Source organism: Oncorhynchus kisutch, linkage group LG25, assembly GCF_002021735.2.
Source record: "Oncorhynchus kisutch isolate 150728-3 linkage group LG25, Okis_V2, whole genome shotgun sequence".
Lineage (NCBI taxonomy): Eukaryota > Metazoa > Chordata > Actinopteri > Salmoniformes > Salmonidae > Oncorhynchus > Oncorhynchus kisutch.
The window spans coordinates 27,683,660-27,698,119 of record NC_034198.2 but is presented as its reverse complement, the minus strand read 5'-3'; the positions used below and the strand labels follow the sequence as shown (position 1 = coordinate 27,698,119).

At 39.1% G+C, this 14,460-nt stretch overlaps 1 protein-coding gene and 1 long non-coding RNA gene across 4 annotated transcripts in view; one reads left to right on the top strand and one right to left on the bottom strand.

Moving 5' to 3' along the window:
- Nucleotides 1–10,197, bottom strand: part of LOC109870464 (uncharacterized) — a 49,343-nt gene extending 39,146 nt beyond the window's left edge. Inside the window, exons 1-3 of one of the 2 annotated variants that reach the window (XR_002252155.2) lie at nt 6,741–6,950; nt 4,240–4,338; nt 3,719–3,790 (exon numbers count right to left, since the gene is read on the bottom strand). This is a non-coding gene — a long non-coding RNA (uncharacterized LOC109870464). Of the gene's footprint in view, nt 1–3,718; nt 3,791–4,239; nt 4,339–6,740; nt 6,951–10,105 lie in introns of those variants that run through there. The other variant, XR_002252156.2, reaches the window with a different exon arrangement.
- LOC109870463 (homeobox protein SIX2) lies at nt 7,599–10,655 on the top strand. 2 transcript variants are annotated; one of them, XM_020460981.2, is made up of 2 exons: nt 7,599–8,699; nt 10,132–10,655. In XM_020460981.2, the coding sequence occupies exons 1-2, from the start codon at nt 8,134–8,136 to the stop codon at nt 10,433–10,435; spliced, it is 870 nt and encodes a 289-aa protein (XP_020316570.1). In that variant the 5' UTR covers nt 7,599–8,133; the 3' UTR covers nt 10,436–10,655. The 2 variants fall into 2 exon arrangements, with proteins under 2 accessions (XP_020316570.1, XP_020316571.1); XM_020460982.2 differs by having other exon boundaries at nt 7,604–8,693.
- Nucleotides 10,656–14,460: the final 3,805 nt, after the last annotated feature.

Here is a 14,460-nt window from a genome sequence, read left to right as displayed (position 1 = left end):
TTTAATTTGCCAGACTGGCCGAATTAAAAAACAATCATGAAATTCCACTCCTCCATTTAAAAACAAGTATGTATATGTTTATTTACAAATCAAATATCTCTTGCCTAATCTATACATGTTTTTATATAACACAATTAAAGGCACTCCACTTTAAATACTGACATGCTTGATTGACAATCTGAGATCTTGAGAAGGAACTCATTATTATGAAAAGAATACAATTATAGAGTTTTCTTTCTGATGCTAAAGACACATGTTCAGAAGGATGGATCAGCCATAGTTTGGATTGGTGTAAGACACTATAGAAGTTCTAATGTATTGATTCTAATGTACGCTATTCTGCTATACATAGAGAAAACTAGGCAAGAACTGCCATTGTCTTGAACTCAGTGTTCCCCCTATGTTCATAAAATCATTGCTGCCACTCACATAAATATTAATAATTCAGGATGGTAAACGTTTTCAGTGTAAACTTAAAAGACTAAAACCAGAAATATAGTATGTAGAAAATATAATGGAGCTATATATTTGTTAATAAGATCATATTTGAGAACTAACAATTACCAAAATAAAAACTAGACAGTCAGAGCGAATCTAAAATTCCAAGAATAGCATGGCATGGGGCCTCCATTGATTTTGTTGTGTTTGAGTCACTCAGATAGCATAAGAACACTGCATAAGCCTTGGCAGAATGTGTAGAACTGCAGGAAACTAGCTTCAAAACAGCAACATTTTGTCTCCGGGGCCAAGAGGAGGGCCTTTAAATATTTTGGTCGGGGAAGCCCCCATCGCTGCCGGAAAAAATCCTAGGAGAAACACTGCTTGAACTCATGAACTTACTGTACTGGAAGGAGGTGAACATGTTTTAATGCTGCACGCAAACACATAAAACAGTCCTTCAAAGTACAGTAAAGCATGACATGATAATAGCTAGCAATGAGTCAAGATCAATTGGTCAATGATCTGTATATGACAAAAACATGTAGGCCTACAGTATGTCCTGCATTCTGTACTGTACTTATATGGTGCAGCAGTATCATACATTACTACAACTGACTGTATCGTGGAAGTATTAACTGGCCATGTGGCTTGTGACACCCCATGAACTCCTAGTTTCAAGTGAAACCACAAATCGCAGTAAAATCCAGAGGACAGGAATGGATACAAACTCAGCATTAGCACATAACTAATTACTGTGGATCAATGTTAATAAAATCTTTCCTGACATATAAAGTCCATGTGCTATAAAAGGAACCTTGCATAAGGGGAAAACATTAAGCGATGTTGCAGGTTTCTATGACCAGAGAGCGAACTGCATTACAGTATACGTAAAGAGATACCCTCCCAGACTGTAACAGGCCATTGTAGTCATAGTATATGTGAGAGGAGGGATTGAGAAAAGAGCACAACCTGGTTGGTGAGAGGTATCAGATTGTAACAACATCCTCTGCGGTAGAAGCCATCTTAGCTGACCCTACACTCCTTGTTAGGTGGCCAGGTAAAAGTATTTTCTCTGTCCCACACAGCAGACGAGTGCAGTACACCTATCCAGCCTATCCGATGCCCATATGGGGAAGCAGAGGTAATGAGGGCACTGTAAAGAAACCCTTCCCTATCACCCAGTGTATTAATCTAGTCTAATGCTCATTGAACAATAACATCAACTCAGGAGGAAAATAGATACATTTTTGATTTTCTTGTTCTGAATTTGAATCTGAATGTGAAATTCTAATAAGCACTGAAACGATCTATAGGATGTATCTCCAACTTGCCTGTTCCTTGTTTGGAGAATCTGAATGGATCATGTTTTAGATAAGGGTTAAATAATTAAATGATCATCCAAAAATAATACTAAAATTATTAAAATAGTCATTGAGTCTATGGCGAAACGCTGAGAAAATAAATGTACAGCTTAGTAAGAAAGGTTGGCAGATAATGCTGAAATACAATTTGAATAAATGGGAGAAGTCTGAAGCAGACTTTTTCAGTAATTCTAAAAAAAGTGTTTTCTTGGTTTTCTTGAAAGAAATAGAAAATCGTGTTTATTCACCAATATTTCCGGGAATTTAACATTTGTGTCCAGATTCATCATCTATAGTGTGTATATCATTAGTCTCACATCTTAAAGAACAAGGATGCCATGAAGGGTGAGAGAGGTCAAAAGACAAAACAAGCTGACAATCAAATCACAAGCAACGATTTCAATAAAGTGCCAATTAAGTATGTGTTTTGTCCATGTAGTTCGCCCAATCTGCCTTTGAACGCGTGCATTGGTCCCTGAGAAATGTTATACAGTGCTGGGTGGGACATGGTTTCAGGAGGTTTGATGTTTCGCTCTATGGGCCATGTTGCCTCAGTGGTGCCTTCTGCAGTGTAATCAGAATTACATTTTCTGATTAGCAATAGACCTACCTGCAAAACAGCACAATTCGAATAGGCTACTGAGTTGTACTAATGCTAGTGACTACTGCTATAATTAATTCGTCACTTTGTATAACCAACCATCTAAATAATAATAATAATATATTTTTTTCATTTTTTCCTTCATTATCTCTATCATCAAATATTTTTGTTTAAATCACCGATAGTTGACCCGTTGTTTCTATAGCGTAGTGGCAAGTTAATTGAAGCCTAACCTAAAATGTTTTATAAAAATGTTTACATGTTTCACTCTACTTTGCACTTACTGTGAGTATAAACTATAAAGACTACCGAGCCCTTGTGAGAATCTATGTGGACAATAGTTTGTTTTCTCATTAAACAACTTAAAACCCTTTTGGCTGTTTTGGAGAAGATAGGCCTATCAACAGGGAAAAATACAGACCGCAGGTGCTCTCCTCTCTTCAAAGGTCTTCTTCCTGGAAAAACAGTGACGCCCGCGGTTCAGACGGTGTTTGTTGTTAAAAGTTTTTTTTAATGCAATTTACGCAGACGCTGGCCTATAATAGAAATAATAATATCACACTTTGAGAGGCTCTGGAATAGGCTATATTTTGTCCGTGTATGTAGGCCTATAAGACCAGAGTTAATGGGCCTAAATTGGTCTCCAACACTGCACACGCTTTACATAAGGTAGCTGTATCCACACAGCTACTTGCGCTTTCACCTAGCGCCTTGACAAGAGGCAGCCCATGAGATGTCACGCGCAGCCTGGGTCTCCGGGGACAATAAAGGTTACCAAGCGTGAAGTATCAGGGGTGCTGGAGTAGCACTCCACTTCAAATTATAGTTCGTGCTATGGATGTGAAGGGAAAATGCATAATAGATTCAGTGTACGGGTGAAGGAACTAAGCGAGCACTGAAAATAAACAGGAATCAAATCAAATGATGGATTGAAATAATTAGTCTCAGTAGCGGCCCAGGGCCCACACTCCAGCCCCCGTGGAAAGGTTGAAGAAAGCCACTTGTTGCTAGAGTGATCGCTCACACCTGCGTTGGGCGCAAATCTAATCTGTGATCTGAGGTTTGTACACAATGCCCAAGAGAATGTCCATGCGTAATTCTGTAAATCAGAGTAGCCTAAATCTTATGGTACATAGCCTATATGGATAGGCTATACTCATAATCAATTGTTCGATATGTGTTTCTTAATGAGAATATAGAATAACCTGGCATATTCGTGAGTAGTGTAGGTCTTATTTCAAAACAGCTCTAAAAATCAGCTAGGTCTGTGTTATTGATAGCCTATCATCTACTGCGTGAACCATATTTGACCAACCTTGCCTCCTGGTCTGTCTGTACATTAAGACAAGATCTCCTCAGTCCTTCCAGTACTCCTTCCTGTGTAGGCCTATTGGGTAACAAGGTAGATATAAACATTTAATTATTGCATAGGCCCTCATTCATAGATCCTTAAACAGCAGAGACACCAAACGCCTGGGTTTAATTCGTTCTCTCTGTCTGCCCAACATGACATGTCTGAAAGAATGTAACTCATCAACCCACGTCGGGCCTGTCTCGGGGTAGGCTACGGAAAAGCCACGTCCCGCAGCCACCCTGCGCTCCCCCAAAACATCTTGCAATAATCAGTCCAATTAGTGGAGGTCGTGGCAGAGAGCTCTCGGGTTAGCGGTGGGAGGTTGTGAAAATAGGGGGCGGCTATTAGAAGAAACGCGATCCCCATTCATCAGCATTGTAATAATCACCGCTCTGACGAGCCACGCGGGCCCAGCGAAGCTCTGATCAAAATGATCCATGGAAACAAGAGGTTTACAAACACTGTCAAGGCGAGACGGGTACCTTGATTCGGCCTGTCACTGCCAGGTTCCTCCCGCTTGCAGCAGAGGCTTTGATGGGCGCATGTGACTGCGCCGTCGCCCTGCAGCGCGCACTTTCCGCCTGCAAGGAATAAATTAATAGGCGCATCTTTAGCTGCAAGGAGCACTACGCCTGTATAGGACATTGCATTGCTGTTGACAAGGAGGTGGAATTTTATTCTATTCTGTAGTTGTACTGTAGCCATGTGTAACCTACGCCTAGTTGGCTCTTAGAATTTTCAGTTCATGATCCCCAAAGACCCTCGCAAACCTAATGACGTTTTGATTGATGAGATTTTCGTGAAATTACTATTTTTAGTAGCATATAGCTAGGCCTAATAACTCAAACAATTTTCACATGGGCTAATGTATAATGCCTATATGTCAGATCAGAATTTCAAATGGATTTCATGAAATATTATTTTATATGGTGGCTAGAGCAATTGGCCTAGGTTTTTATATGGCTATACAGTCTATGACCTATTAGACACGATCATAAAATAACATTTCTCAATAGTCAAATAGTCTACCCACAAGCGGTCATTATCAGACATGGTGCTAAAAAGGGGGGGACAGACGACCATTGTCACGGTCATCGCAAAAGTTATCATAAACGATTTGGGAGCTTTATGCATGTTATGGTTCAATTCGGAGACATTTAGCTGTTTCTTCTAGATTGTTAGAGAAGATACGCGAATTTAAAAGCGCTCGAAGTGCCTGGTCTGTCAAACAACGTTTGGGTTCTCACTTTTGCTCCATGAAAAGGGTTTTCTTAACCCCTCCTTTAGATCCGTCTTGAAGCACTATTTCGTGTCATTGATTGAACTTATACATTTGATATAGGCAATTGGAAGTTATATGCAATGGTTATTTTTTAAACATAGTTATTAAATATTTCTTACACATTTTCCCTTTCATCTTGTAGCCTTGGATTTATGATAATAATTGTTTAATTATTACACGCATATAGCCTATTAGCCTAATATTATTATTATTATTACATTCCCTTTGTGAGAATTTATTTTTAAGTGGACGAAAACGGGGAATATATAACTCATTAATGCTCAGTCTAATATGGTTAAATTAGGAATTTTTCATATAGGCTACTCGTTTACACGATTAAATCGAAGCGTTGTTTTTATTAATACCCATCTCAGCAGCCTTGTCCCCTGATGATTAGCATCAGTCAAGCTAATGCCGAAATACCACTCTGCAAACTGGCTTCAGGCGAAACCCAAGTCAATTTATTAAACACGTTCCTTTTGCGAGTGAAAACACAACATGAAAACGGATAAGGGTCTTCTTACAAGATAATTCATCTTAATGATAAAATGGAAAATAGTCAGTGTGCGTTTTTCATTTGTTTAACACCTCTTTCTTCGATCGGCATGTTAAAATGCATGATTTCATGTATGACTATAGGCTATACATTATGCATGCATTTGAACCTACAGGTGCATACGAGACAGACCACTGTCCTTTCACTAAGGACAGATTTTCTTGCAATTAAGTGGCTCCGTTTCCTGGGTCTTATTTAGAGCACAGGTCTGAAATAAGAGTAAAACTAAACTAGGCTACAATATTAAAGAGAAATAGAGACAAAGGCTACCATAAATATTATAGCTTTTTGAACAAATATATCCAAAGAATTTTGGATGCGTGATTAGCCTACTTAAATTCAAAGTAGGCCTATTGGCCTAATTGCAATCAATCTTAACATCAAAAAGTAATTGATGCGAGGAAACATTCGTCGTTGACAATTTTTCTCTACCCAAAAATATAGGCCCACGCATCTAATTTGTTGACTAGACGAGTTGGCTACACTTTTGTTCGAAACCTGTGTAGGAGCCCCGCCAGGCTGCACCCGCGCCGCGCCAGGCTACCCTGTGATCACTGACCCACAGGTTGGAGCAGCTCGAGCTCGCCTGAAAGAGGGAAGGCAACCGAGGTCCATTTTCATTGAAGGCATAACAACACAGAGCAGAACACGTTTTCATCTCTTGCCATATTACCACCCTTTCCATTTATACTACAAGCGTCAGCGATTCTATAATTTCACACAAAATGTAATTTTGCTAAGCTTTCTTGTGGTCTGAGGTGTTATTAAGTTAGATCAAAAAGCTTTTCGGATGAAAGCTGAAACAGGTTTTTGCGTTATATTTTACAGAAAGCAGATACCAGAGATGCGTTTAAGATCTGTGGATGGAAAGAGACCTGGCCTCGTGTGATATGATACTAGTGAGTGTAAATGTACTTAATGAAGAGGTCCCTCTGTGATGCAATATAAATCTATCAACTGGTCAATTCTTCACTCCACCGGTCAATACAAAATTACATCTTCACAACAGGTAGCTATGGCACTCTCACTCAGAACAATTATTATTATTGGTAGTTTAAAAAGACACCAGGGGCATATTTAATTATTAACATCTAATATATGTCTTATATCCTGTCATCTCCAAACAAGAGGTTAATTTGTCTTACCGGCAGCATCAAGTAGGAGCTCTCGTTCCCCTCAGAAAGCCGTAGAGAGCGCGAGCTCTCCGCGCTCTCATAGCAGAATACACCTCTCTCAACCTTTGTTTTGTTATTCAGGCACCTTGTGCGTTTGCTCTAATGTTACAGTATTCCACATTGTACAGTTCCCGGGGATGTGTGCCCACGGGATGCCTGCCTGCCTGCCTTGTTAATTTGTCATATCCGCATGTGCATTAAATACTCTACAATGCATGGTTAATTACACCAGAGGTTATCAATGCGCACATGAGGAGTTAAACTAGGATTTGAAGGTGAGGGAACTGTCTTCAAAACTGGGCACTTTTCTTATGAGTTTATTTTAACAGAAATCTATTTAATTCAACTGTCTCCCACGTGTCAACAGTGGCCCAAGTGGCCCAAGTTATTCATACTTGGAGATATACTGTATCTATAGATTTTTGTTACTGTGTCAAAACATGGCAAATAATGCAAAATATGTGGTGAAGCTATAGGTATTGTCCCCCAGCAATGTTATTCACGCCTAGCCTATAGTTTAAATATAATTTATTTAGCATGATGTTCCAGGTGAATTAGGCCTCCATACAATTCCTTATTACAATGTAATAAGCGTTAGATGACATATAATGAATAAGCAGTTATTGTGGAAACTGTGCATACACATGTGGTTCCTCGTTATGGACATGCACATTGGGTAGCATGATCTGTCGCACGCTCTGGCGCCATCCTCCCCAGAAAGAGGGATCACTGCTACACAGCCTTGCGCTCTTTGGCTGCCTCGAGTGTCTGTCAAACATGAGAGAGAAAAAAATCCCATTTACAGGAAAAAATCTGGGCAATATTTCTATTGGTTGGAGGGCTTGAATAGAAGGGAACAATCAGTCAGTGAGGCCAGGGAGCCACCTCAAACCATATCGGGTTACATTGAATGACAGCGTAACCATGGCAAATAATTTGACTAAAACTATTGTCTTATCCTTACCATCCCCGGGTCAGATAACCAACCAATCACAGTTCACATAATCGCTTTTCTTGCCAGTTTAGAATAATATTATTAAAACAAGCGAGCGAGCCTGGTCTTCAGGAGTAGGTAATGTTGAAACGACATAGAAAAGGTGGAGAACGACTGTGGAAGGAGTAAACACTCTCTCTCGGTGTACCTTGAGGGGAATGCTGTGCATGTTGTACTGCTATTCATAAACGGGACTTTCATTTTTTATTTTCGATTGGATTTTATCCTCGTCATTTTTGATACAGCCTACTTTTGGAGACTTTCATGGTCATTTGTGGACTTACAGTGTCGGTTACTTGCTTTAATGTCTTAGCCATAAAAGGGGTCGTGTAAGTAGAGAAAAACATACCTGTTTATTAACTAGCAACCATGTCTATGCTTCCAACTTTTGGCTTTACGCAAGAGCAAGTTGCTTGCGTCTGCGAGGTCCTCCAACAGGGTGGAAACATTGAACGGCTCGGGCGCTTTTTGTGGTCTTTACCCGCGTGTGAGCACCTCCACAAAAATGAAAGTGTTCTCAAAGCTAAAGCTGTGGTCGCATTCCACAGAGGAAATTTCAGAGAGCTTTATAAGATCCTTGAGAGCCACCAATTTTCCCCTCACAATCACCCGAAGCTGCAGCAGCTATGGCTCAAAGCGCACTACGTCGAGGCGGAGAAGCTTCGAGGCCGCCCTCTCGGGGCTGTGGGAAAGTACCGCGTCCGCAGAAAGTTCCCCCTGCCTCGGTCTATCTGGGACGGCGAGGAGACAAGTTACTGTTTCAAAGAGAAAAGCCGGAGCGTACTCAGAGAATGGTACACACATAACCCCTACCCTTCCCCGCGAGAGAAGAGGGAGCTCGCCGAAGGCACCGGGTTAACAACCACGCAAGTCAGTAACTGGTTCAAAAACAGACGGCAAAGAGACCGCGCGGCAGAAGCGAAGGAAAGGTACGAGTAAGTGAATGTTTACTCCTTGTCTTATTGCTTGTGTGCGTAAAAGTCTGGACGCTGACTTTAACTTGGATTATTTGTTAGGAAATATTGATTTATACATGCTAACCTCTCATTTCAAATCAGGGGGCGGTAAACTATAGTATAATTTATTATAAGCTACCATTGATAATCATTCTAACTTTGATAAGCAAAAGCAAACTAATATCATGCTTTTATTTTGCCATTTAAACTATCCATAATCAACGGATGCCAAATATTAACTCTGGCTTCATGATCACATCTGAATTTATGTAAATGTAGATAATATATTTAGTTTCAAAAAAGTTCCTTGAATGTCAAGACGTGTTTATTCTGCTTGAGGGTGGTAGTTATTTTGCTATTGCTTAATGAGCTGTTTGTATGCCTACATTTCAAGTTTCGAAATTATACTGTACAGAAGAGCTTTAATATGTATTTAGTCAGGTGTTCACTCCGAGGGGTGTCTGCTTTCTCCCGCTGGCGACTAATTCAAACTGAAACCACTGCGTAAATCATGTCTTTCCACTTTAAAACCATGAGTCATTGCGATTCAGACTGTAAATGTATGCCTAATACACGTTTAGCAATAATTAGGCCTGTCATTTGCGCCTGCCAGCTTGTGTGTACACAGTTAAGGTTTGCCATTATGCCTTCATACCCATAGGCCCAAACTAATAGCCTACACCAGTTTAGATATAGTTCAAATGGCTTAAACATATTTTTTTTCTAACATTGACTTGGTGAAATACAGTAGTGACAAATTCGTCTATTCGTCCTCATTAAGGGTAGGGTGGTGATTGATACAAATGTGTTTAGAAACGGTTAAATCCACTGCAAATTTCTAATAATTTAATTATATATATTATATAGCAACAGTAAATACTAATATAAATCTTACACACATTGCATTTCTGTTTAGGGGTGTGTCGTTTGCGTCTGTGTGAATTCAAAAATAAGTTGCATGCACACTCAAATGCATAGGTATAAATAACCCTGTATGTATTTCCTGAACTTAGATTCTCCGGTTTTTATTATGCGGGCAAACAAGATCTGCACAATGAAACTAGATGATGCACGAAAATCTAACATTGTTACTAGTTCACATAGGCCTTGTCTCATGAATTTCACACATTGTTGTTTAACTTGCATAGACTAGCTATATGAGAACTTCTTATTAAAAATACTGAAGAGACCAATGACGTTGACGAAATATCCCACACTGCTCATTTACCAGTTCCTAAAAGTTGTATATTAAAATCTGTACTAAATTGTTCATCCAAACATAGCTCGGTATAATTATGATAAGACTATGTGTTGTTTGCAAGCGAATGCATGTTTGTATAGGCTACCTGACAATATGGGCTAATATAGGGTTCATTATTACTTACCATATTATCATATTTCCTTTCCACAGGGAAAACAACGAAAACTCCAACACCAACAGCCACAACCCATTGACTTCTTCCATGAATGGAAATAAAACACTTTTGGGGAGCTCAGACGACGACAAAACGCCTTCAGGGACTCCGGATAACACCTCGTCGACTCCGGCTATGCTCATCGCTTCAAACTCGGGGCTGCAGATGCACGGCCTAGCGCCTCCACCCGGGCCTAGCGCCATGCCAGTGTCCAGCCATGACTCTGTGCACCATCATCACTCATTGCACGATACTATACTGAACCCTATGTCGTCTAACCTGGTCGACCTCGGCTCTTAAACACGAGACCCTGGTTGGAAGGGGACTTTCTGAGTTACGTGGATGTTTGAGAAAAGCTTCAGGCACCTGAGGCGAGGTGCAAAGGCGAAAGGACAGTCAGGAAAATGTGGCTCACACGGTGAGAGGTGAGATGGTAGGCGTTTAGCTGAAAGGTATTTTACCGGAATGTAATAACATGTTATATTGTTGAAAACAATAACAATAAAATGTCTTAATTCTTGTTACTATTATCGTTATTATTTTAGGGGATAGATATCAACAGATGCGTAAACTCAAAGTCAGGTACCCCAATGACCTTTTGTTTACACATAGGTTTTCCAAGAGAGCCATATTCAGTTTGATTTTGTTTTGGGGTATCATCGCTTAAGTGTTTTACTATCATCAGAGCCGTATGTGAACGATTAAAGATTATAATATCTTATCATTTGTATTTTCATTTGGAAAGCGACTGCATGTTAACTCTGCGATGAATAATAAAACATAAACAAATCGATCTCACTATAGTTTCATATACCCTTTACAATAAAAAAAAGAAATGCATTCATTTAAAATGAGAACTTGTTTGATTTATATTATTTCAGCTTTTTATTTGAAAAATGGCAATTCATTTTTTGTGTGGAGTTTGTTTTTGCACATCATAGTTGACCATTAAGATATATTTCATACGATGGAAAACACCACTTGTGATTTTTTGCAAAATGCTTTAGAAACACACTCACATTTTAAACTATATTATATATATTTAAACTATATTGTTGACCATAATGTCAACCAGTGCGTAAAGTAGCATAGGATGAGCATGATTTTCGTTGATTCATTATTTTGGAAAGGCGACAGAATGTCTAACCTGAAAATACATCTGTGTTACGTCTCCGCGTTATGATTCTGATTTCGATAGTATCGTGTTGCAACATTGGGCTATCAAGTGGGCTAAGGTAGCCATTAAACCGGATGCAAAGGCATCTTACTGTAGGCCTAGACCTGGGACTAGACCTAAGAAGAAGAAAAAAGAAAACACAGGTCTCATATCGGGCTATATGAGACCTGTGTTTTCTTTTTTTTTCTTACTGTAGGCCTAGACCTGGGTGTATGTCTTTTCTCGAAATGTAATGTGACCAGACAACATTTCAAAGTAGCCTACGAAGTCTTTGAAAACGTAAAATATATATTTTCTTATAGCCTATATGTTTTTTGCGCTTTCCTTGTCTTGTTATTTTCGTGTTTGAAGATATATGATGAAGGTGTATGGCGCGTATAGGCCCAAAACCCCAGTGCCTATGCGTATTACACTTTTACAGAGGTTTGCTGTAGGCCTATATTCTAGGCCTACTGCTGTGCTGTGATTTCGTGACATATTGCCCCCCTTCCAATATAGGCTAAAGATAATGAAAACTCTATTGAAATCTATCTTCAATGCAAAACAAGTGCAGCAATTTTGCAACTTGCTGAAATTGGACATTGTCCATTGTGTGTGTTAACTACATGCATGGACTGCAGTATGGTGTAGATACCCACTGGGCACAGAACTCAATTCAACGTCTGTCCCACTTTGGTTCAACGTAATTTCATTGAAATGACGTGGAAACCATATTGATTCAACCAGTGTGTGCCCAGTGGGTAGGGTCTAGCGTTTTTTGTTGTTATGCGTGTCAGGTCAGTTCTGCCTACTCATCTATGTATATGGTGCAAAGATAATATTTCTTACAATACGATATTTTACAGTACTATGTCATATGCCTATGGAATAGAATTAAAGTATTAACCTGACTACGGCTGTCATTATATGGCATTCTTTAAAAACAGGACTGAAGAGTGCATTGGCAATTATCAATAAAATCTGACACAAATTATTTAGACCATAACGGAGGTTGACGTTCATGTGATGACACTTTTCCTTCTTCTTGTCGATGAGAACAAAATTGCGGTGTTCACGGAGACAAACACAAAGCTAGAAACGTGTGTTGAAAAGGGATACAACATGCCGTCATCCAATCTCTTCTACTTTCAAAGTCTTGTAGAATATTTCTAAAAACAACATTGACATAGGTCTATTCATTCATCTTTTCTGGAATTGTCGGTATTTTATATTAAATGTTTTAGTCCTTACATAGTTTATGATAGTTGTATCTCTTTATTTAAATCAGTCCCCTTCCATGAGTCCTAGGCATGGATACCTTAGGCAATTATAAGTTGAATTGAATGTATGCCCTATGGACCCAATTCCATGTACTGAATATGATCTTTACAATATTTTTGTTGTTGTTGCTTTGTGGCCTTGGACTACGTATTCAGATATAAGCAAGATGCTAGCTTAAAGTGTGCATTTATAGGTTGTACATAGCATTCGTATAATTGTGGCTATATAACCAAACGTTTGTATTGAGTGGTGAGCATCACACCTTGTTGGCTTATGGACCATGAAGTTATTGACGCTGGTATTCAGCCTTCTCACTTTATAATTAGCAAACATTTCAGTGGATACTCAAAACAACCATGCCCCATAATACCGTCTGTGTTCGGGTATAGGCGTAACACCAAATACCTTGGTTCTCACAAGACAAATATTTTAATTCCTGGGAAGTGCAAGGTTCTGCTCTTGACTTTCTCTCTCTTTCTCCAACAGCTGAAATCTGAATTTTAACTAGTTTGTGTGAGTGCAGCATGTGTGCCTTAAGAGTGGCAGAGAGGTTGTTAAACTTTTGGGCATAAAATGTTACAAAACTCTTTCGGCATGAGCTGGGCTAACCAGACCCCTTGGTTATAAATGCAATGCAACATGTTGATTTAATGCTGGGAAGCCAGTTTATAGGAACATTACTCAAACTGCAACGACGAAAAGTAATGGAAACAGAATAAACAATAGTGCATTTTTGCACATTCCACTGTTTCTCTTTCTCTCCCGAATTTTACAAAGCTGCGTAAGACAGGCTGGTGTAATTTCTGTGGCTGTGGTTAGTAAGCAATTTTCTCTTAGTGGTATTAGGCCTATATTGACTGTAACAATTACGACTAAATTGGTGCAGATAACAGCCTTGCAGTACTTGTAATAGTACACGTTTAGCCATCCGTTTTTCATTGTTAAAATATTATACACAGGGACTTGCGCAATGGCTTTGACTGTCCTCTAGATAAAAAGCACTATAGGTCACGTGAGCCTACTCCAAGTAGTTAATAAGTGCTTAATTGGTAAATGAGAATGTCAATAATCATAAATAGAATGACTATTCAGTTCAAGGTTGAGTCACGCATTACTTTAGCGCATATCTCACATCGACACCAACGCATGCTTTACGCAATGCAATATTTACGCATAGGTTATCTTTGTGCACCCCTTTGCCAATATTGTATAACATTATGGCGTATATACCAAGTGAGACTATTCTATTTCCACCAAGGAATGTTGACAGATGAATATTTTTGATGGGTCAATGGCCACACCAGGTCCAGTGGCGAATGTCTTTCTACGCAAACGGAAAGCTCGCTCACACAGGCACTGGTGTAGCCTGCTGTTAGACCTTACACCAGGTAATATATTGTGGGCCCTTATTCTTTAACTATGGGTTTAGCCTGGCCTTTATCATGGAAAAGAGTGGAATATGTGATTAGTCTGTAGGCCCAATTCTTCTGTTCATGCCCACGCGTCAAATTACTCATATTCAGGATTGATTAACATTTGCATTGTTCTGTAATTGTCAAATATGACTAATTATGTATGTCCGATATGTATTTAAATGCAAGATTTTAGTAAATTGAAATGTAATTCTAGACAACATAGTGCTCATCAAGATTTGGGGATGACATTTTTCTCATGGTTTTATTTTTGTTTTGTAATTTAATCTGATATAGTTTTCCTGATAAAATTGCGATTTTAACAAAATATCAATAACAGACTAAGGACTAGATTTTTATGGAAACAAAGCTGTTGTTTTCTAAAATGTTATTGATTGTGATTGGGCTAGTCTCCTAACCAAGCAACATGTTCACTTAAAACCTTTTCTGACATGTTGGTATAATTCACCCGTAGC